At 39.3% G+C, this 24,320-nt stretch overlaps 2 protein-coding genes across 4 annotated transcripts in view; both read right to left on the bottom strand.

Annotated features, from left to right (window-relative positions):
- The window catches only part of parga (poly (ADP-ribose) glycohydrolase a), a 28,219-nt gene extending 27,366 nt beyond the window's left edge, over positions 1-853 (bottom strand). The window contains exon 1 of one of the 2 annotated variants that reach the window (XM_082556506.1): positions 718-853. The gene's annotated coding sequence lies outside the window, so the exon portion shown is untranslated. The remainder of the gene's footprint in view (positions 1-717) is intronic. The other variant, XM_082556505.1, reaches the window with a different exon arrangement.
- Positions 854-2,119: 1,266 nt separating this feature from the next.
- On the bottom strand, positions 2,120-24,078 carry myofl (myoferlin like). Of its 2 annotated transcripts, XM_082557412.1 has the most exons (54): positions 23,894-24,078; positions 23,403-23,458; positions 23,197-23,288; positions 20,243-20,351; positions 20,025-20,121; positions 18,434-18,597; positions 17,988-18,116; positions 17,502-17,564; positions 17,312-17,362; positions 17,186-17,216; positions 16,973-17,088; positions 16,746-16,872; positions 16,553-16,656; positions 16,401-16,469; positions 16,270-16,313; positions 16,109-16,191; positions 15,973-16,008; positions 15,710-15,825; positions 15,504-15,617; positions 15,104-15,281; positions 14,738-14,862; positions 14,543-14,652; positions 14,193-14,385; positions 13,913-14,068; positions 13,690-13,821; positions 13,401-13,564; positions 11,640-11,754; positions 11,055-11,157; positions 10,069-10,208; positions 9,815-9,979; positions 9,545-9,632; positions 9,278-9,355; positions 8,974-9,155; positions 8,679-8,837; positions 8,489-8,590; positions 8,234-8,395; positions 7,970-8,135; positions 7,674-7,744; positions 7,568-7,582; positions 7,374-7,472; positions 6,991-7,119; positions 5,347-5,502; positions 5,132-5,223; positions 4,862-5,032; positions 4,578-4,726; positions 4,289-4,431; positions 4,114-4,202; positions 3,938-4,033; positions 3,694-3,835; positions 3,490-3,589; positions 3,204-3,379; positions 2,995-3,104; positions 2,755-2,902; positions 2,120-2,612 (listed from the first exon to the last, which is right to left on the bottom strand). In XM_082557412.1, the coding sequence occupies exons 1-54, from the start codon at positions 23,979-23,981 to the stop codon at positions 2,574-2,576; spliced, it is 6,132 nt and encodes a 2,043-aa protein (XP_082413538.1). In that variant the 5' UTR covers positions 23,982-24,078; the 3' UTR covers positions 2,120-2,573. The 2 variants fall into 2 exon arrangements, with proteins under 2 accessions (XP_082413538.1, XP_082413539.1); XM_082557413.1 differs by lacking the exons at positions 18,434-18,597; positions 20,025-20,121; positions 20,243-20,351; ... (1 more) ...; positions 23,403-23,458; positions 23,894-24,078 and adding an exon at positions 17,659-17,701 and having other exon boundaries at positions 17,988-18,038.
- Positions 24,079-24,320: the final 242 nt, after the last annotated feature.

The following is a 24,320-nucleotide window of genomic DNA, read 5'->3' as shown; positions in this document are numbered from 1 at the left end:
TGTTTATATATTTGAGTTTGTATATATACTTTTGATCAGGTGTGGATTAGAAAAAAACCAAATTCACTTCATTTTTTGCACCCAATTCTTGTATTTTAAAGCGATTACAGATTTATGTTGTACAGTAGTTAAAAGAACTGTTCAAAGAAATCCTTACAAACCAGAAATAAACATGACATTCAGCCTTCGTAAGCAACAACATAGAAACAATAGAAATACACGGGTCTTGGTATGTATAACTGGACTTCTAATACAGTGAAATACAAACTTTGTTTATTCCTAGTGCCGTTTGGAAGCTACAGTAAGACCTAAATAGGTGTTTTGGTCCACTTATTACATTCTGAGACTTCAGCGAAGATGGTCGTAGGTAGATGTTCACAGTAAGTTACAGATTCAGTTCATTTTACCTGTATATATGTGCATTAATTACAGACAAAGACGGCACACCGCGAAAAAAAACGCACAGCTGACAGCTCCAACAAAGCTACGACGAGCTGGCCAAGCATATTTTCTTCATTTGACACGTCACTTTCACGCTAAAACGACAGATTTTTCTTTATCTTACTACCCTGAGCGCACTGCAAAAACACAGCATCTTTAGCTAACTTAGCTTTGATTGGCTATAAATGCTGAAGGTTAGCCTCGATTACTGTAGCTCGGATTAACCTATATAAGCTAACAGTGCGGTCGTCATTCAAATAAAGAAGCGTAACTTACAAGCTTGTTCCTTGTTCGAGGCTTTTAAATATAAACTATTTTTCTCCACATTATTCACTTTCACTTCGAGATGCTTCTTCTTCTTCTTGTGGCTTTTAAGGGCGGATAGCACACCAACTTACAAGTGCATTGCCGCCACCTGCTGGACCGGTGTAAATACACGTAATGCTAAGATGGTAAATGAAAGAAATATGTCAATGTGACAATGTGAGGATTTAACTATAAGAAATAAATGTGTAAAATTACATTGCACAGGCCTTCCTGTATTATAAAACAATTAAACGTACAATTAAACAATATAAAATAATATTTGTTAATTTGCAGATTTTTTTCATCTTTATTTCTATAGTAGATATAGCAGAAAAAAAAGATGCTGCATGAATGGCCACAGACGAAGTCTTTATCAGTTGGAAAAGCTGAAACATATACAAAAAATATAATAAAATATGTGCCAACTATGCTCAAATTTATGCCCTGCTTCACATTTTCCAAAGTCTAATGGGTCCAAATGGAGTCTTTACTGGGGTGATTCTTGACCCTGGACCCTAAGGGTTTTAAACCCTTACTTCAGATTAGTATTGAAGTAGTAGTAACTCTGTTTTGACCAAGAATAAAAAGTTGGCTGTTTATCCATTTGTCAGTTTGTGATTTCAAAGAACATGATTTGTGCTGTCATTGTGATATTTGAACCCAAACATGAGTAAAAAGTCAGAGAGCAATGCAGAAGCTGCAGACCTTTTCCTAACTGAAAAGAAGCATGCACAATGCTGTTTCTTCAAGCTAAAACTTAAAGTTTTGGAGCTGGAAGTTTGATGAAGTACATTTTTTCATCATTTTACCAGAGCAAATGTTATTAAGGCTGTCAAATGGTTCTCTGTCACACAAATTTTGTGTGCACAAGCTGGTTATAACTGCCACAGTGATGAGGAAATAAAAATTTGTGCAACGGCTGAAGACCAGGAAAACTGAGACTCTATCAGCAGGGAGGCCTAGCACGAACATCCAGTCTACAACTCCACCTGAGAGGAGAGACAGAAAAAAAGGAAAATTCCCCATTGCTTGGACCATTACACTCAGAGCCAGCCTCTCTGATCAGATTATTCGGACGGCTGGTGCCAACAGCTCTCTTGCTCAACCAACAGACCACAGCAAAGTACTCTCAGGGTGATTCCAGCTTTTTGTTTGTTTGTTTTTTATAGCTCCAACAACCAGCCTGTGGGGGCTCATGGGAAATTATAAAATCAAAAATATAAAAAACCTTGAAAACCTACATACTGTATTTATGAATTTTACTGCTACAAACAAAATATTATTTTATTAATAGAAAAAAATTATATATTTATTTAGGCATCTCACTTAAAATTTAAACACTCAGGTGTTGTGTGAAAATTATGAACCAAAATTGAATTCATAATGACATTTTACTGACTGACGTTCAAACATGTTTACACAGAATACTTGATGTTATCATGATTTTCATACAAACTATGTATGAAGATATGGATATCTGGCTATGTATCTATCTATCTATCTATAGATAGATAGATAGATAGATAGATAGATAGATAGATAGATAGATAGATAGATCCCTATGATTTATTGAAATGTCATTTCTGTTGCTTTTTTTCATTTAACAGTCAGTGAAACAAATTTGATTTAATATACATGAGGTACAAAATAATACTGAGAGTGAAAAAATACAAAATTAATAGCAGTCACTGTGACAGGGAAATGCTTAGTGTCAGATTTCTAAGGCATCAGCAGAGACAGTTATTGCTTATTTCCATGGGATGGTAACAGCAAGCAGGTCTGTAGGTTGTGCTGCAGGTAGGTACAGAGCTTCTCTACAGTGCTTCTTAAGAGAAAGGCTTGACAATCTTCATGGAGATATAATTCTGCAGAGAGAAAAAATGGTCTTTTTAAATGCTGAATTAAATTCAGTATCCAAATATCCAAAGTGTTTTAGACAAAATACTTTAAGGGTTCTGATGGACACAACAAACTTGACTTCATTATCAACAAAATGAGTGAACTTACGGGGAGGGAGTAGAAAAGGATCCCAAGGAACAAGAGTACAAGCAGGAGAAGAACTCCTAAAATGAAAATCCACTTGAATCTGCGCCACACTATGAACTTCATGGTCTTGCAAGGATTTGTAAACCAGAAGAACGAAGTGTCAGGGCGGCTGTTAGAGAATAGAGATACACAATTATTTTTAAATGAAGTATATTAATGTAAAACAGTTATTAATTTTTCTTTGGAGAGACATATTTTTACTTGGGTGGTTCCAGTCTGGGATTTATGTTGGGCTCTTCTCTGCCTTTCCCGGCTGGCCTTTCCTCCATCTCCTTCTCGTCCACTATTTCCAGTGTCATCTCAACTTTTCCCTGCAAATTTTTTAAAAACAAGGCCTTAAACAGGATCCCACAAAAAAAACACACATTTAAAAAATATGACAAATAAGTGTGCTGGAGACATGAACATACACCAAGTACAGGTTTTCCACCCTGCTCAATTGCACATGGCCACCAGCCTCGCACAGACTTCTGGGAGAAGAGTGAGGTGGGCTGTGATGCCATCATTCCTTGCAGCATCTTCAGGCTGCACTTTTCTGGGGTCTTTGCAGGAGGGATGAGATTCAGTAAGTCCAGCTCAATTGACCCTGCAACATAAAATATGTACAAGTCTTTCTGTGACAAAGCTGCAGAGCATATGTTATAGCATTTGGCTCTTTTTAAGGCATTTCCTTCAAAATTTGGAATACTGTTTCACCTAAGTAGTCATCCAGGGAGAATTTGTCATTATCCCATATCTGGATGATCAATTTAGGAGGAATCCTAAATTCAGTTTTGTCCAAATTCCAAAAATGCTCCTGTATAAAGATAAAAAATTATTTCATTTATTCAAATTATAACTGGTTACATTATTAGCAAGAAATAAATTGGGGTTTTGTTGCTCATCCATGACTTTGCACACCTTTCTAGAGACAACACACAGCTGCTCTGCAGGTAGGTAGTCAAAGCCAAAGATGAACCTCCAGTTGAAATTTCCATCTCCATCCAGAGATCTGTAGTGGACATCAGTCTTCTGCTTGTTGTCCTCCATTCCTGGCATCCATCTAAAGAACAAACAAAAGCAATATGTCGCCTTCTTGTTGATCACAGTACAAGTGCAGAGTACAAATAAAGGATTAAAGTGAGAGACGGGACATTTAATATACCCTTTAACGTAGATGTCGCTCATGTTTTCTCCAGTGATGCTTCGTTCATCCAGAGTGACATCACTTGTGTTCCAAATGACAGCTCGCAAGAAGTACCTGTTTCAAGTATGCAATTATATTTCACCCCTTGGTGCATTACGTTAAGATATATGATTATTTTGTAAAGAGTTTCTTACTTCTTAGCTTTGCGTGGAGTGATTTCACACGGAGGCCCGGGCAAACCGAGCCTCTTGGGGAAAATGTCTACCCACATCTGAATTCGTCCCTAGATTTTTGAGAAAAGGGTTAAACAAAGCACAGCACATAACTAAGTTGCTCAAATCACAATGCATTGAGTGCATGAGTGTTAACCTGTGATAGATTTGGTTGGTGGGAGCTGAATAGGGTCCTGGTCTCTACATGCTCTTGTACCAATCCCTGGTCTCTGAGGACATGCAGCGCCAGCCTTTCTCTGGCCGGGCCCAAGTGCTGGTGTTGTTGTACAGTGTTGCCCTCTGCAAAGAATGCAGTCAGTGTTAATATCACTGAGAAAGCCTCCAAAGTAGCAAGGCAAAAAACAAACAGGACACAATTAAAACAACAATAGAGACAGCACACTCAATATGTGCTATGATAACAGGACTTTCAAGAATGGCTATACCAAATTCCTGCAGGTGGTATTCTCTTCCTGCGAAAGACAATGAGCTTCCATCACCCTCAAAGCGTGGATTAGGGACGCCCCGCACTTTAGCCAGATTTTGGAGTATCTGAGAAGGCTTCAGCTGATCTCTCCACTGATTGATCCCAGATCTGCAAGACATTCGAATCGATGTTGATGTGTAACATCTCTTTTGATCAAAATGACTAGATACAAACAAAGCAGAGCTACAAAATTGTAGACTTAAGAAAATAAACAACTGAAGTGCACTTAAAGTACATACTTACACACAGTAAGTCTGTGGCAGGCCACAGCTAGGCCTGAAACGAGAGAGAAGCCTGTTTTCCAAATCGATGACTGTCTCACCCACTTTTTCATCTCTGCTCAGGAGGTCATAGTCATACACAGAAATCTTCAGATCCTTGTCTTGAGGCAGGAAGCAGGATAGCTCAAACATCCTGGAGAAAAGTATTTGAAATGCTTGAGTTTTCACTGTAAAATTATTAAATATCAAAAAAAATTTTTTTTAAAAACAACACATCTCAACAGCATCTCACCTTCCAAACACAGGATTGAGGGTGTTAGGTTTGTAGTTATCTCTATCATCCACTGTTTTCCTCCCCAGCATAATCTTAATGTACGGGTCGCACTGAACGGAGAATGGATAAATAAATAATGTTGAAAGTATTCATCTTTTTCACAATTGTGATAAGCTGTGCACAGGATTAAAGCAACATGACTTATCAGCTGCAGCTTCATGTATGAGACGCACCATGCCGTTTGTATCCTTAGGCTGCAGGTCAGTACAGGACACCACATATATTCTGATCAGGCACTCCTGTGGTCCACTCTCAGGAAGCTCTCTGAACTGGCGAGGTGGCGCTGGCACGCCTGGGTCATCAGGCAGTGGGTAAATCTTGAATGAGCCCTGTACACCACCAAAGAGAAAAGCATTGTTAGTTAAATTAAAATTGCAGGTTTCTCCAATGGCATCACAAAGATATCAGGGTTGTTGAAGAAATGATTTAGGGAAGCTCAATTCACACATTTTTAGCAGATCAAAAGCATTTAAAAAAAAAAAATTTCTGTTTAATTTTTACTTTTCTACAGCTTTAAAGGATAAACCCTTCCAATTCTATCTTAGCTAACGAGGCACCACTGAAGAAGAATCAGGCTGGGACTTATGGACTTACTTATTTCCTCACTAGTATAGTTATAGCCTCTTTAGGCTTCTTTGGCCAGGGATCACTTATTGTTTCAGGCAAACCTGTTAATCTTAGTGGAGCCACCATCGGTTCCACCTTAAATTATTGTTTTAGTTTAACTGCAATTCCTAAATTGTCCACTAGATGTTACAAAAGGAGTATTGAAAATGGCTGTGTACTAGGGCTGGGTATCGTCACTGATTTGTAGAATCAGTTTGATTCTGATTCACAAGGTCCCATACTGATTCGATCCACGATTCGATTAGTTTTGAATCGGGGAAATTTTGCCTCAGACAGTCAGAAATATTATAATTCTGACCACTTATCAGTACATATCTATATTTTTATACCTATAAAAAGAAAGCTGACACTTGTGAGTCTTTTTAAAGGTGTAAGCATCACAGCAGATGCCTTTGTGTCAAAGTAACTCAGGATAAAACACAGAAAAACATGAAGATTTTCCTAGCCTGGGATTTTATAGCAGATGACCTTAAAAATATTGTGCAGTCAAAAACGAAGTGAAGCAGAGCAAAGTTACAGAGGTTTGATTAGAGACACAGCTAAGCATTTTGCAATTTTGAATAATTTTAAAAAGTTTCAATTTGTTCAGTATTGAACAGCAGAAATGAGAGAGAGAGAGAGAGAGAGAGAGAGAGCTGTACATGAAGTGTGATTTTATCGTGGTGGAAGCAAAACAGCAAAAGTCAGAGGAAATTCCTGACGATGTTTATGTGAAGCGAAATGTGAAGCGTAGTTTGGATCGTCTTTGGCTGCTGGTTCAGTCAATATTGTTTGGAGAGAGATAAAACCTGCAGCTTCAGAATCTAGCACAAAGAGGACGTAAACACAAAGCGCCCGCCGACGCTTCAAAATCAGCGAGCTGTCGGCTTTAAGCCCCGACGGCGTGTCCACGAACGTGCAGTCGGGTGAGAAAGGCGACATTTCACTGATTCGGATGCGTTGGGTCCGCGTTTTGTGTTTACATCTTTGTGCAGAATCCGTGTACCTGCTCTCATTTACTGTTTTAGCTGTTTGGTGGTTGTAGAAATTCTGGCGTTTCGGGCAAAATAAATTTCTATTTAAAAATCAATTCAGGATTTTAATGAATCGATATCACGTTATCCAAGCCAGAATCGATTTTAATCGATAAAGCGATAATCAAAACCCACCCCTACTGTGTACTAATTTTACAAAATTTCACACTTCTTTACCTTGAACTCTCCCACCACTGAGGGATCATCTTCTTCATCTTCACTCTTTCCTCTCTGAAGTTTGAAAGTGCTGCAGAAATCAGTCAGCCTGTGGAACTCTTTAACCTCTTCTAATTCACAATTGTATACCTACAAAAACACAAAAAGCATTACAATTCACTGTTTGTTACAGCGAGTGGATTAAAAACTGGTCTATCACTTAGCTGTGGGGCTTCACAGAACACTCATGCTGGTTTTATTTAACAGAAAATGACTGCAAAATCTTAAGTGCTTTCAGATCACAAGCCTGTCTGTCACAGTAATTTAGATGCAGGTTGTAAACCCATCACAAATTAGATCAGATTAGATCTTTTCTTTTTTCCACCGAGTGTAAAACACATCACCTGCAATTTGTCATATCCCTTTTTCAGGTAAGGTCCACACTTTTCCTGCTCCCCAGTGGAGGCATAAAACTTACTCCACCAGTCTACTGCCTCCTCCTCCTACACAACGCAAAAACAAATATCAATACATTTGGCATTTTTAAAATAGATGATGATATCCATTGGTCGACAACGTGTGACAAGAGAATTCTGACCTTTTCTTCTTGAAGCTATAAAGATGGGAGCAAAGAATACTTTTCATTAAAAAAATATTATTTTTTAGATTTTTCTGTTGTTTTGTTTATGTGACATTTTATTTACCTCTGTTTTTATGATGGGTCTCCCCTCCACGTCTATGACAACATGTCCTTGGGCAGCAGCTATCATTGCCACTGCAAAGGTAATGCAAAATATATATATATATATATATATATATATATATATATATATATATATATATATATATACATACATATATACATACATATATATATATATATATATATATATATATATATATATATATATATATATATATATATATATATATATATATATAACAGACACTTATCTTATGAAGCTAAATATGCATGTGAGACTTCTGTGTCTGTGGATACCTCTAGCAGACATGCAGGTTTCATTGTTAAGACGATACGGGTCACAGCGGAACTCCTCCAGACAGTCAATTGTGCACTGTCCCACGACAGGCTTCCTACCAAAAGGTCTGTGGTCGATCACCTTGAGCACGATGGGAGGGGCGTACATCTCATCTTTGGGAAGAAGCTAAGTGAACAGTGAGAAGACAGGCCAAATAAGGAAATATCTAAAGTTTATATATCTGAAGGTGTGTTATTCCTTCAAGGAAGACTTGGGGTTATTACCACTTTGAGTAGCAGCACTGATCCAGGAAAGTTGGGGTTCTTTTTGAAGTTCTTAATCACAGCAGTTTGAACGGTCTCACCACCACATTCAACTATCAAACTTGGGGAGGATACTGTGGCCAACTGATATGTCTTCATGTTCCTCAACCCCCAAGTCAAGACCTACAAGCAAAAACAAATATTCATATTGCAAAACCTAGCAGGGCAGATAAGGAGAGCATCACACAAGAGGGCTTGAACAATTTAAAGATATACCTCAATCGCAGTGAGCTGCACAACTGGCCTGATTCCCTGAGGAACCATGTAGAGATTCTCCCCCCGCCGAGGAGGCACCAATGGAAAATCTCCATCATTAACCTGGAAGACAAGAACAGAGGGACCTCATTTATAAAACTTCCTAATGTTAAATTACAATTGAATCACTTAATTTTGGTGCTTTCTGTACCTTGTCCTTCAATATGAGCTCAGCAGCTAGCAATGCCTCTCCAGCACTGCGACCTTTTTTGGTGACTGGGAACCACAGCAGTTTAGGACTGACAGCCCCACTGGGGTTCAGTTTAACCACAGGGGGGCATGTGCAGCGGCCCATGGCCTCATCTTTACCCTAATGAATATAGTACAGACTTAATAAACCCATATTATGTCGATTAGAGCCCAAAATGTGCTTTTCTAGGACACAGTTGTGTGTGTACGATTATGTAGTTTGATCAGAAGTTAAGCAGATTAAACACTGAACCTACCACTTGATCTTTGTCATACAGCTCCAAGACTACATCGGGAGGGTTGCAGGCGATGGTCTGTGGGTCTCCGTAGATTTCAATGTCATCAAAAATGAGAGTCTGATCCCATGTGGGATTCAGCGTGGTCTTTATGACTTCTGTGGTCTTGCTCACATGCAGAAATGACACATGAGCATAGGGATCTAGAGAATCCAGAATACTCTTATTACCATACTTTCCAAAATTGTACCTCAGGAGTTGATTTTATTTATTGCTCCTTAATGGATTTACACTTTGTGTGCCTATCACAAGATTTTGCTCTTACCCGAGAAGCTGTCTTTGTCCATGGCACAGAGATTTCTTGCCTGATAGACATAGACTCTCAGGTGGTAGATGTAAGATCCTGGGGGGGGGGAATTATTTTTAGTAAAACTGGATAACTCCAGTTTATCCAGGCAGTTATATGTATTTGGATTTGGGATATCAGTGTAGTGTCACACTAAGAGCAGTCAGTCGGGATGTAGTTCAAAGAAAACCTCTGCCTTTAATCAGCAACAAACAGGAATTTATTTTATCTGATTCAGCTACTTACGGTTAAAGTGGCAGGAAACAGTGGGTGTGTTGGCACCAAAAACTTTGGCTGCACCCGTTTTACCGGCCTTCTCATCAACATCGACCCCCTGTTAACAAAACAAAGGAGCTTAACAGGAGACTTTTCTAAATATTGGAGCAAACTTTAAGAAAATTTAAAGCAACACAGCACAACAACCCAAATAAAATCGATTTTACATCTGACAGAAATGGGTATAGAATAGAAATTTATATTAAGCAGTTTTACTCATGGTGCTTAAACTAGACCTACTAAAGCTCCTTCCAGTCTGAAGATGGCAGAGGCCCCAATGCAGTCTGATGGGACCATCTTTCTCCTCCAACGTCGGCGGCGGAACGTGTCAGAGGAACGCTCTTTCCTGTGGAACTTCCAGCCAATCAGGGAAGAGTATTCCCAACCTTCCCCCGATCCTCGTCTCTAAAGAAGGAACAAAAGCCAAAAAATCCCGCAATGAGATTATACCTGTGTGCTGAGTCTAGTCTTTTCCTAATCTGTGTCTTCCTCACCTCAGCAATAGCAGTTTTCTCAGATATCTTCCTTCTTTTTCTCATGAGTCTCTTCCTGCGGTGGACATGGTACATCTTCTCTGCTGGAGCCCAGGACTTTGGTTTATCATCAGGGGGAATGGTGACCCCATATTCCCAACCTAGTGTCAAAAAATACATATATAGTTAGACTCTTCCTTATTTGCAAGATGACAGTAGTAGGAAGAGAGGATGTACATTGTTAGGCCCATAACTTGTTAAACAAAGACAAATTATGACATTTTGCCCATATATACCACAGAAGAGTTTAGAAAAACAGTCAATATGTAATTAAAGTGCAGGCTTTAAGAGATTAAATAAAGTAGTATTAACGTTTTAGGAATTATAGACATTTTCAAACAGTCCCCCGTATTTACAGGCTGAAAGTGATTGCACAAACTAACATCATTTTAAATATAAGGATTGCTTCTGATTGATTGTCTGAAATCTAGAATCCATAAACATCACCAAATGACGTTTCCTCTTTGAGATGCTTTGTCAGGCCTTTACTGCAGCTACCAGCAGCTGCTGCTTGTTTGTGGGTCTCTCTCTGCCTTCAGTTTTGTGTTTAATACCTGAAAGGAGTGCTCTGCTGGGATGAGATCAGGTGATTGACTTGGTCATTGAAGAATATCACATTTCTTTGCCTTGCGAAACTCTTGGTACATCATCAATAAACACCAGGGACCCAGTTCCACCAGGCGGCCATACATACCCATGTCATAACATGGCTCCACCATGGTTAAAAGAAAAGGTGAAACGCTTAGGACTTAGAGATTATTGCTTTTCTTAACCATGGAAAGAGTTCCAACACTTCATTTGTCTTCGGTGGTCTGTGCTGGCCGGTGCGTTTCTGTCCACTCCTATTGTTTTTGATGTCTCTTCTATAGGTTTATTTTATTTATATACTTATTTATTTATTTTCTGTTTACTGATGGGTTGTGTTTCAGTTTTAATGTTCATGTTACCTCTCTCATCGACAGCTCTGTTGCTATCGAAGCTCCAGTCATCCTCCCAGGTCCATCCAGGTGGACACTCAAAGTCCCCTGGGCTCTGAACCTTTTCACCATTCTACACAAAATAAAAAGTTTTTATTAAATGATACAGAAACTTAAAAAGCCCAATTGATTTTATTAATGCTTCATATTCTATACCAGTCGGTCTCTAATTCTGTAAAGTTTTTAACAGCTATGTGTTCGGATACTCATGGGAACTACTCAAAAACTCAGACTTGGGTGATAGACATCTGCAGCAGCTTTGAGGTTTTTGGGCTCTTATGCAGCCCAAATACTCAATGTGGTGTCATTATCATTACTAGCAGGCCTACTAAAAACTACAAATGGTGCCAGAAAGACAGCAAAAATCACGCCAATGCAACCACAAAGAAATCAACCTGTCACAAGTACACAGTAGTAAAGTAGAAACTGATAACATTGGAAACAAGTATGCATAAACAGGCTTTGTCGTGCTATCTTCACCCACATATTTCAGATAGGGCTTTAAAAGCTAAACGTGTGTTTTATATGTCTGTGGGTAAGACCAGTATAGCATACCACGTCTGTGTAGGGCTCTGCAGCAGGTTTCCACTCACCACCAGGAAACCGTGTTTCATTCTCAAAAACCTCATCTGTGAACTCTGTGTGGCCTGCATCTGCTTCTGTCAACAGACTTTAGAAAACACCACCATAGCACTAAGGTTAATAAGAGGCTGTCTGACTCAGGCAAAAGTTATGTAGGTCCACAATAAACAGATCAGAAGAGATCAGGAAAGCAGGCTTCAGATAGCTAAGGCTATTTACTCAAACTTCAGTATGAGGCTGTAAGCACTTTAGAGTCAGAAGGCACAAAGGGAGGGAAGGAGAAGAAACCAAAATGTTGGCTGATGCCAAATTCCTGTTCATTTCCTGTAATTGTGATGATAATTTGGTTCCTAGCGTTGGCTGGTACCCTCAGTCATTTGAGCGCACACAAGGGATTGTACCTGACAATTTGACCCACCGACAACAACAATCAAAAGCAGGAATAAACAGCTTCTCAGAGGAAACTGTGCAAAAATAACATTAGCCATGCAAAAAACCTGGTAATCGGATTCTGAGGAAAAGCAGGAGAGAAGGCCAGATGGAAAACAAAGAATTATATATAAAAAAAATAGTTAATAAAGAAACAGAGAGAAAGAGAGAGTTTGTATATGTAAGTGAAAATGTGGTATTTAACCTATTAAAAAAAACACTGGGCAGAGATTGTTTCTAATAATTTGTCTCATATCACTATTTTCTGCTGTGCAAAGACTGAGAGCAATTCTTGGAAATTCTTTCTCTGTTAATTAAGTAAGTAAGTAAAATTTTATTTATATAGCACCTCTTAAGATCGATATCACAAAGAGCTTCACAACAAAAAGTGCAAGAACATTAAAGTTTAATAGATGATGTTTTTTTTCTTCATTTTAAAGAGACCACTGAGTCCACAGAGCTCAGGTACAAAAGCTCTGTAGCTTGTATGACAGACAGTCATCAGGCCCTGATCACATGACCTCAGGAACCTGCTGGGGACATTTGAATGCAGAGGTCTAAAAGCGGACCGAAACTACCAGCGGTATGACACGTGAGTACTTAGAAGACTTTGTTAGAAAGTGGTTTTGGGTTTTGGTTAAGACAACTGAACAGCAAGTTAAAAGTAGACAGACATATCTGTAGACAGAAAAACATAAATCTGAAGTTCACATCTGGGCGTGACTGCAAGTGTTGATTTATAACATCAAGTGGAGCGTGACATTTTGAGCACCATGCGACCCACTTTTAGCCACAACTGCCAAAATGAGTCCAGTCCAGGCCCCAAACTTATCTGCTTTCTGATTGAAACAGGAAATTAAGATCAAACAAACAAGTGATGTTTTCACTTTGATTACATGCAGTTTTAGCTCCATAGTGTACTGGCTCAACCATTCAACTATCAAGTGAAAGCTCCCTAGTTTTGATCCTAGGAGGTGAAACTAATCCCTTTTTGGGTTGCTTCAGAAACGGCAACTAGTGTAAAAAATAAGGGAGTAGCTGGAAATTCCTTTTTTTTTTTACTTATATGCATTTTGTTTTTGTTATAGACAGGATAATAGTGTGTGGTTCTTAGCCTCGATGACATTCTTACATCCCTTACAGAACACACACAAGAACACACAGCTTGCTGAGTTTTAACCTTTCCATAAAAGATACTGAAGTATAAACAGGATAGTAGGATAGTATGTCCAAGTGCACTGCAACAGGATGTACGCAGTTGATTGAAAGGGCTGCGAGTGTGCGTGTACTTGTATGATTACTCACCATCGCTCAGGATCAACAAACCAGTCTCCCTCCCATTCCCATCCACGTGGCGGCAGAAAGCGTTCCTGCTTGAGCTTCACCTTTCCAGTTACATCGGAGAACTTATGACGTCCAACCAAGCCAGTGGTACCCCATTTGCCAAACACCTGAGCCTGGTTCTCATACTACAGAGGGGGAAAAAAGCAACAGTGTATTCAAGCCATAGTTTATACAATGCCCTCTAAAGTAAGCAGTCACAAATGTTTGTATTTATTTCTTCAGAAACAAATGTTTTGCATAGATACTGTACCATTTCAGCGTACACACTGAAGTTTCCCTCTGAGAAAGTATTGAATTTTTTCTCTTGTGCAGAGAGACCGAGCCACATGTTGATCCTCAGCTGAACTGGGATCTTCAGACCTTTTTCTTTGTCCATGGGATACTGAATACAAGAATTAAATGGCATACAAAATATACTGTAAAACCTGAATTATTGCAAGTTGTTAAAGAAACATTTATGACTTTTGCATTACCTGCATGAAGACGGTCCGAGTCTTTCCACAATGTTTGCCACAGGCCTCGTCACTGAAGTTAGAGTACAGGATCTGGTTGGCTGGGACTCGGGCATAAGCCACACGCTTCTCTCCTCTCAACATCCATATGATCACATCTGGCATGCTGTTCTGAGGCTGAAGGAGACATGAAACATTTCAATTACACAAAGTTTCGATCCTGTTTTAGAGCTGCACTACATTGTACTTTTGATAACAATGACGCCCTGGACATTCTTTAGCAGAGGAAACATTTTCTCACCTCCTCTGCCAGCTGCTTGAGTCTGTCCAACCAGTTTTCAATTTCACCAACAGTCGCCTTGACGTCTGTGGCTTCTTCTCTCACCCGAGTGGCCATCTGCCTGATACTTTCCACAGCGGCATCACGCAGGCTTTTTATTTGGAGATCCAGTTCTGTAATGTTTTGCTGTTCCTCCAGAACTGGAAGCTGCAAACTGTCACACGCACATCAGATTATTTAGCTTTAACAGCCACCTACAAATGTATCTGTCCTAACAGAAAAAAACACAGCTGTCTAACAATAATCTACATCAAACCACTACTTCATGCAACTGAAAGGACTAGTGTAGGATCTGCCTGGTCTCGTCTTACTTGCTAAGGTCCTCAATCAGGCAGTTGATGAGTTTAAGCCAAATTTCAGCAAGGTGTGTCTCAGGAATTTTGGTTAAGATGGCTGTTTTAAAAGAAATAAGGTGAGACTCCTAAAACAAATCACAAAGCGTAAAGGGGAGAGATTAATGAGCAGCAGAAATATTATGAAATATTATGTCTGTGTGCTATTCTCACCAGCCTCTCAGCAATGAAGAGGAGAATATTAACAGAGTACAGGCGGTAGCTGATGTCCTCCCAGTACGAAGTGAGAATCACAACAGGCTTAGTGTCAGCCCAGGGTAGGTAATAGTAGTGATTACCTGCACCATACACAGTAAATGTGCTGTTTTATTATTTATTTTACACACACATTAGGAGTTTATGACTCAGTATTCCAAACACTTACAGTGAGGTTGACAGTTTAAGTAATTTAGTCATATATATTTGACTTAAATAACAATTAAAAAAAAAAAACACATGCCTACCTAAATTCCCTTAATGTCACGAAAATATCAAAACTACGTCATAGTCCATAAACAAGCTTAAAAAACAACTAAGTACCATCAAAAACAGCAAAGCTGTACTGGGTGGTGGACGCCAGCGGCTTGCAGGTGGAATCCAGCTTGTTCCCATAATTACCGATGCTGACCTCAAACTGGATTGGTTCACCAGGCTCTTGGAGCATGCATGCACTGTGGAAAACTGCGCACAGGGAATACTTCCTCCTCCGCTGGTATTTCTGCAACCAATTAAAAAGATGTGGGAGTGTTATAATTTAATTCCACACTGTTGGTTAGAGGTATTCTATCCCTGTTCAGGACCACATTTAGATTACGTAAATGAAAACAAACTGCTGGTTTTTGTTTCTGCTTAGGGATGTTCACACCATCAGTTTAAAGGCACCTTGCAGTTTACTGGAGTAAATACAGCATGACAGGGTTACGGTGAGCGGCGTGAGTACCTGTGCGACCAAGATGTCATCACTTGAGATGTCATCCACATTTTTATCAGTCTTTCCATCCAGCTGAGTGGACAGTTGAACAAGGACCCTCCCCCTGTATGCGACCCCTTCTCCCTGAAAGAGTTGAAAATGCAAAAACATGAATATGAAATAAAATGAATACCAATGAGAGTGAAATATCATGCAGAAGTTCTGGTTGGTGCTACCTTTCCATGGTTGAGTTCATCGTATGGGTCAGGCAGACCTGAGTACTCTCTCGGGCTGCCATACAGGTTGACGTAGCAAGGCCCAAAGGCTGGGAGAAAACCAACTTCTGATGCAGCTGTGCTCACGGTAACACACAGAAAAAACAAAAATCCACCAGGATTTACAGGTAAGGTTAGATACATAAAGAGAAGGAGTGAGTTAAGCTCTTAGAAACTTAGAGTCTTTTTTTTACATAAAAGAAGATAAATCATTTAGTACATACATTCGGTGACTGTGTTGGAATTTTCAGCCTGTGTTTCTGTTTTGAATGAATAAAAAAAAAAGCGGTATTACATTTCATATCACAACATGGACATAAACCAGTGAGTGACAAAATATAAACAATACTGTATGATTACCTTCAATCTCTCCGCCAGAGGAAGATATCTTGCTTAGATTCAAAAATGCTGTTCCTATGGCATCATCCTTGGTTAGACGATCCCTGCAAAGAATATATATACATGTCAGATAGTGGTCGTGTTATTGTTACCCATGTCTGTGAATGAATGTCAGTGCTTACCAGTCATACATAGTCAACTTGATGCATTCGCACATGGAGGGAAACTACAGAGGCAGAGGTTATTTATGATGGAGATTAAAGTCTCATTCAATTTTGAATCAAAGCTTCTTTTTAATATGCATCTTTATTACCTTTACTTGAAGACTGATCAATTGGTTAAACTCTGGATTTGCATTTTTCTCAATTATTTTGGTAGAAGCCTAAAAAGACAAAATAATAATGTTAAATGAACTATAATTACATTGAGGGAAATTTTTAAAAACTTTAATCTAACATGAAATACCTTCTTCCCAGCAAAGCTGACTTCCAAATATGGATCCACCAAGTTTTTCCTGTCTCCATCCCCTCCAAATACCTGTTTTACTGTCTGAACAAAGGCATCATCCACTGCAACATAAAACAGAAGCTTCTTAAACGGATTTCAATGCATCAGCCCATGAGAGCTGCAGAAATTTAATACCCGGTACACCACTTACTCTGTGGCATATCCTCAGCACGATAGACTTTAAGGTTCAGCGTGGCTGATCGCATCGTGACTCCAGCTGGCACCAAAAGATTGTTCTCTATGTCATCTTGCTCCTCATTTGACTCTCTCTTCTCAGTCTGTACGCAAGAAGCAAGAGCAGAGCAGAAGAGATCTTTATGTTATTAACACTGCATTAAGAGAAAGGTGTTTTGATTTTGAGGAAGAAGCTACTCTTACCGATGGTTCATCTCCAGTAGCCACAACAATTATGCTGACTTTCAGGTAGCCTCTAGGCCCCAAGCTCGAATCATCAAGATCACTGAGGAGGAGCCATTTCCTCATTATGGCGTGACCTGGATATGGTGTCATATTCAACATGTTCAAACATCTACCTGCAGTGTATAGAAAGGGAACTTTCCCAAGACGTGCATACAATACCAAAATACTCACTAGGTTCGTCGTAGATGTAGCCAACATCAAGCTGGATAGGAAAGAAAAATGTCAGACTACTAATTCATCCTTGAACTGTGAAACGACGAATGCAAAGTTTAGTATTTAAAAGCATTTTTGACACACCTTGAACTCTCCAATTAGACTGTCAGATCTGAGGGAGAAGGAGTCATAGACCTATGGAGAAAAGATATGAGATGGAGAAATGATTTGATTGTAAAATCGCATAACAGATGGTACAATATACTAATTTTCTGTAAAAACAAAACAACAAACAAAAAACAGTATTACATTTTAATATAACTTATCTGCATACCCGAATGTTGATGCTCTCATCAAACAGTTCTGACGGTAGCATGTTAAGATTGTAGAAAAACATCTGGAGAAGAGAGAGAGACAACTGTGTGTGCACAGTATATTTCTATGCCAGAAGCACGCTAATATAACTTTTTGTGGCAAATCACACAACTTACATTTGCTTTTAGCTGAGATTCTAACTGTACATTCTGGCAAAAGCTGAGATGAGGTAAATGCAAATGCAAATGAGAGGGATTAGTTATACTGCAAGAGAAAGCTGAAAGGACTCCTTCAGTATCTACAGAAGGCGACTCTAAAGCTGCTGATAAAGAGAGAAATATCACAGGAGGTTATTAAAGCTCACAGAAGTGGCAAGGAAAGTAGACAAAGGGAGGTTAAAAATAGACAAGCAAGGTCAAAAGCAAAAGTATGCAATCAGTAACAAACTTCTCAAGAGTCATTTCTGGACGAGTTGAGTATCTTTGCGTGGCCATAGATTCATTACCTCATCAAAGAACGGGCTGTTCCCTCTCCTAATTCTCGTCCTGTGGGTCTGTCCACATACACTCACTTTAACCACAGGCTTGATGTTGTTGCCAGGCAGCTGTCTACCCTCGACAACCCGAACACGGATCTGTTTGAAAAGGTAACATTTTTTTATTTATTTGGGCTACTTTACTTTTTCTGCCAACTTTTAAAGTACAATCCAGCTCAATTAAATATTGGAAAACTGTGGATCAACAATATTGTCCCAGAGAAACTGAAGCAGAACCAGAAAAGTTGTTGGCATGTCTGTTTCCTGTTTGTCTATTCCCTGGCACTGGCTTACGTGTTAAGCAGTACTGGTGAAACTTTCTGTCATTTATGTGATTAACAATAACATTTCCTTCTTAGAGTGATATTTGTCATTATCTAGGCGTAGATTAAAAATAATTGCAAGTCAAACAATACCTGGAAGTCCTGAGGCTTATTGGCCAGGGCTCTGTGCCTCTTACGCCTCAGACGGATAGATTGTCTGGATTTCCCAGGGTGGCCTGGTAAAGTGGGAGCTCCTGAGCCTCCACCCTGACCTCCCCCATCTGTGTCTGCTTCTCCCTCATCACCCTCATCACTCCCTTTTTGGTGCAAAATCAGAAAGAAAAACATGAAATTCATAGTCATTCATATTCATTATTATTCTACTCATGCTAAGCTTCAGTCCTGTGGTGACTAATATGTCTCGGCGTGCAACTGGTTATTTAACCCGATGCAGTGAACAGCTCCTTTTTTTCTTAAACAACCATGTTTTAAGACATATCCCATAACTGTGGAAAAGATGTTGCTCATTTTCAGATAGGTCATTTGACCTAATGGCATCAAGTAGATAAAAGAACTAAGGAGATTGCTGAAACAACTAAAACTGTGTTACACACTGTCCAACATGTCATTAAAACCTACAAGGATCATGGTGAATTATCATTTTTGAGGAAGAAATGTGGTCAGAAATAAATCTTGAATGATTGTGACCATAGATCACTTAAATGTTTAGTGATATCAGAGTGTGAAAAATCATCAGTAGAACGCACGGTTGTTTTTAACAGTGATTTCTGGAGCATTTTCACGCATTCAATGCAACGAGAACACAAGGGATTGGGACTAAACTTCTGTGCAGCTTTAAGAAAACCATGCATCAGTGAGGTCTAAGGAGCCTGAAAAGAAGGCGACTGGATTTTTAAAAAGTTTTTAAAGACGTTTCACCTCTTATCTGAGAAGTTTCTTCAGTTCTAAAACCACACGGTGGAGAGTTCAGGTTATTTAAACCCTAGTGGGAGTTGTCCCTTAAGAGGGTTGCTGACCCACTATTAATCATCTCATGAGCCAAGGTATGAAGAAAAATGTTGCGTCATTATCACCAGCGGTTTTGGGTGACGCCATTGCGTACCCTTGCCTCACCGTATTATGTGACCTACTGATGTCATCGAATGCAAGATGTCAGTGGGAGTTGAGGCACCAGGAAAGGGATCTCAAGACTACATTGTTGGTGGGTAATCTTCGGTGTCATAAGCCACCCTCTCTGTGTGTTAGTTGACCTGGTCAACCATGGCCTAAAACTTTTCAAGCTCCTTTGACTACCATAACCTTGATGACTGAGAACCTACACAGACATGCATCATCAAGGCTAGTCAGAGTGGGATGTTCTTCAGTTTCCTAGTGAACATGAACTTTGTTGCAATGATAAACAGTCATGTGGTATGATGAATCCAGATTTAGCATTTTCCAAAGTGATGGGTAGTGAAGGTGAAGCCATTCACGCACCATACCTAGGAAGCACGAGACATTATTTTCACACTTGGTTTTAGCTACCACAGAGTCCAGACCTTAGCCCCATTTAGAATCTCTGGGATTGTCTGGAGAAGACTCAAGGATCCAGCTTTCCCATCCTCAGTATAACATCTTGGTGTACAATGAATGCAACTATTCATGGAATGTAACTTTGCATATGATAGATAGATAGATAGATAGATAGATAGATAGATAGATAGATAGATTTTAGTCTTCTTACCAGCATCCAAATGAGATATGTCTCCATCAGTTTGATCATTTAGGTTTGAAGTGGCATTGATAGGTGACTCATACCCAATGAGCAAATTAATGACTGCCTAAAAAAAGAATACATTCTTAATTACCACCCATCACGATGTAAATCTGTCCAGCTGTATTGCATTTCACAAAAACAACTGCACAATAAGTAGGATCACGCTATTAATTAAAGGTATTCACCCCAAAAGACTGCTGCTTCTCATTGACAAGTGGTATGTTCTTGGATGGGAGGGATTTCGCATGACCACTGGCCAAGTCTTTCAGTGAGATTCTTGCAGAACCAATAAATCTGAAAAGCAATCACATTCATTTCCATTCACATTCACTCAAGTCATACGCCAATCAAGGAAACCATCAACCTCTTTCCAATCGATAAAACTAAGGATGCTAGGGATGCTTTGCTTCCACAATTTGTGCTGAAGAATTACCACAGGCAGGAACTGGACTCACTGTTTGTGACTGTAATTGCTCGTTGCTGTGGATACCTAAAAGTTTCCACTTCTCAGTTTCACTTCTTCATATAAATATAACAAATCAAGCAACAACACCGACATTGTTACTTTATTAAAAGGAAATTATGTAATATATGTAATAATGACAATAGCTTGCAACACACCGGGCATTTTTATAAATCATAGCATGGGCGCATGGGCGCAGCTGGGGCTCAGAAGGTTGAGCGGTTTGTCTACCAGTGGAAAGGTTTGTAGTTCAATCCCTGTAGTTTGCATGTCAAAGCAATCTTGGGCAAGACTGAGATGCCCTCAGCTGGTCCATTGGAGAGTGAGCATATCTGCGCTTGTGACATCAGGGTGTTGTGTTTATCTTGTCAACCCCATTAACCTGTTCTCTCACTTATCTGATCTATTCCTAATGCTGATTGGTTGTTGACGGCTTCCTGCACAAATATAAACCCAGAGAAGGTGGGATTAGGATTGAACTTTGTTATCATTACACGTGTATAAATACAGGGTAACAAAATACAGTACCATAAGTACAGCATGATGGTTGGCAACTGGTGTCTTTGACCTTTTCACTAGCTTTATCTTTCTATTGTTTTCTTAGCTTTGATTATTAAGTATAGTTAAAGTTGGGAGTTCTCAGTGTTTTTAGCTTTGGTTTATGTTAGTCTAGTTTTCCAGACCTAGTTTAGGGGAGAAGCCTGAATCCAATGCCCCGCTGTGTGGCTGATGTGGTTGGCTCATGGTCTTCTTCCTCTTTTGTTTGTTTCTAGTTGGGAATTCTGTGTCTTTTTGTTTCTGTTTGTCCTTTGGGAGTAACTATATTTCCGTTATTAGTAGCTTGTTGAATGGCAGCAGTGTTGTTGCATCTGATATGCTGGGTTCCTTTGAGCCATAAATTTAAGGACTATAACAGGGCGAATGTGGCTTTATAGTACAAAGAGCTGAATGCTAAGTTAGAGTAGAAACCACTATTTAGGTTCATTTACCAAATGACTGTAACTCAAGTTGAACTCAAAGATTAATTCCAGAGCAAGTTTTCCTCTGATGTCACTTTACTCATTTTGTTAAAAGGGAGATTTGCATACAGCAGTGGAACTAGTTTATGAGGAAAACCCATAAAGATGGAAAGCATTAACATGTACCACAGGCATGTGCTCTATGCCCAGTTTAACAATGAACAAATGCAGAGCCAAAGAGGTGGGAGAACAGTCTTATAGTAAGTAAAGAACATGAGAATGGTCGCTTTCATGAGTTGCTTTCACAATTTTCTCTGTGGTTCTCAACAGATGTGGGATTAGTTGAGACTCCACAGAGCTTAGAAAACTTGTTCTTGGCAGAAAGTGTCATCTGTGGAAAGAATCTGGGATGGTAAATTACTGCCCCTGGCACACTGTGCAAGGAAAACACAGTATAAGGATAATGAGTATACATAACTTCTACTGCGAAAGAAAACTTTAAATTCTAGTGTCAAATATTTGTAGCTGCTCTACTAAAGAGAGGATTTTTACTTTAAAATGTCTAACCATTTTTTGGTATACACAGGTATTTTCCACTACTAATGTATGGCTTTTAAAGACAGCTGAGGAAATACCAAAATAAAATGTCCCAAAGGAAACTAGGTCTCAAAACTGCAAGTTGAGCAGCTGGATTTGCCTTCTTTTAACTGCAGTACAGATTAGACATCCCTCTTCGGTTCCCTGAATCACACTCCTTCTCTTTCCTATTATGGATTTTAGATGGGGGTAACGGTTGGTTAAAAAAAAAAAAAAAAACAAGTTTCCTGATTTTTGGCTTTACTGTCTGTTAATAATGACAAACGTGCCGATGACAAGCCAGCACAAGCTTCCCCTCTCATGCAGCTTTGGAAAAGCATAAAGTGCTTGTGTAGCTAAGGCAGACAGTCTTCACCCACTACCCCCACCCACCCCCACACCCCTTTTGCCTGCCTCAGGGGAATTTATACTGTGTACAATCAGTCACTGCAGTGACTCAATGGAAATGTTATTACTTGGTCTCCTTTCTTGTCTCCACTTTTTAAAAACAAAAGAACCCAGACTCTCTGTGTTTTGTGCATATCTGTCAAACACATTAATGAGGATTATTAAAGTGACTAATAAGCAACAGTTTGAGTTTCAAGAAAGAATAGTGAAAAGGAACAATTTTTTTCCCTTTTAAGGTAATATTTTTTTAAATGCTGGATCACCATTGTTCACCATAGCAAGTCTTAACATGGACGAGTCAGTCCTGGAGTTAAACATACCAGTGAAGTTTCAACATGCTGCTTTGCTCCTCGGGAAAAGATCATAATAACTGTTTTCAGCCACACGCTGGGAGTTATAATGTTGGTCATCGGTGCACAGCTACCATGAAACTCTGCTACACTGATTATAATTACATGTCAAAAGGAAAAACCACTGAGTTGGGATGAGGTTTTCCCTTTAAGTTATTACCAGAGCCATAAAACACATGTATATCTGTAATGACTAGCTGCACTCAAATGAACTTGCTGACTCAGAGACTTTGTTATGATGGGTTAAGTACTGATTCAGTGCCACACACCAGTCTGGTTTAAGACAACTAAGGCTGCCATCACTTTAAAACAGACACACATTCATGACTAAATCAACATGCAAATGTGATCATTTTTCCACCCATTGCCCTCCGTGCACATACTTGTCTTTTCCGATTGTTTCGTAGTCTTTTACAACCACGTTGATGAATGAAGATGCATCCAGAGGGCTGCCTTTCAAATTAAATTCAAACACCTGTAATTACAAATAAGGGGCATTTGGAATCAACCACCAGCAGGGAGTCATGTTGACAACATACACATCAACATCACACCCAAACATTAAAGTTAACTTTCAGTTTACACTTACTTCATTCCAAACTGGATTGAGCTCATTATCAACTGCTTTGGTTTTCTTCTTTTCACCTGTAAGAAAAAATGACAAAGCAATGATTTATATTCCTTTTTTAAAATATCTTCCTCCCAAGCATTTTGAAGTTTAACAGTGAATAGGAGCGACACATAAAAGTCTCAAACCAACGCCAAACTTATTTTTCAACTAAAAATAATTGCTGCACAAACAATTTTACAATCCTGAGGGAGTTTTTATTACAATAACAATGCAAGCCTTCTCCTTTGGGAGCCGTGGGTTATTCTGACCTTATAAGGATGCATCTTTGTTTTTTTGAGTCACAGCCAAAATATTCAGCTGCAATAAACGTTTAAGTGATTACAACCAAAAGATGTTAACCTGACAGAAAGTGAAACACTGTATGGATGCTCAGTTTCTCCTAGAAAAGAAGTGGCACAGCATACAGCAGGAAGAGTTAAGGTAATAGTTATCCTGAAGAATTTTCTCACCTCTAAAGATCACCGAAGCTATTGGATCTGGGTTGCCAAGTTTCTTTTTGGGTATCCCGCTGGCGGATTCAACTATGACCCGCAGCATGTTGATAGAAGTCCAAAAAAAAAAACACTCAAAGAAAAGCTTTATATTCCTCTGAGAGAGAAGGTGCCATCATAGGAGGAACTGAGACAAAGTTTAAAGCAGAGGAGGAGAGGGGCGGATACCAATCACCTTATGAGTCACAGCAGCCACCAGCAGCCTGAAGCGGCTTTACTGTACGGAGCACCAAAAAGAGACCCTCATCCTGTGCTGCAGCGCCACTCTGTGGTGATGCCTAAGTACTGCCATCTTCCCCTGCAGTCAATTTTTTTAAAATACTTGCTTAAAGTAACGTTTCTTCTATTAAGTAAAGCCACACACTTTTATGTTAAATCTAAAAGT

The sequence above is a fragment of the Aulonocara stuartgranti genome (genome assembly GCF_965226115.1).
Source record: "Aulonocara stuartgranti genome assembly, chromosome: 13".
NCBI classification, from domain to species: Eukaryota; Metazoa; Chordata; class Actinopteri; order Cichliformes; family Cichlidae; genus Aulonocara; species Aulonocara stuartgranti.
Note: the sequence above shows the minus strand (reverse complement) of the source record. Positions and strands in the feature narration are given on the sequence as shown.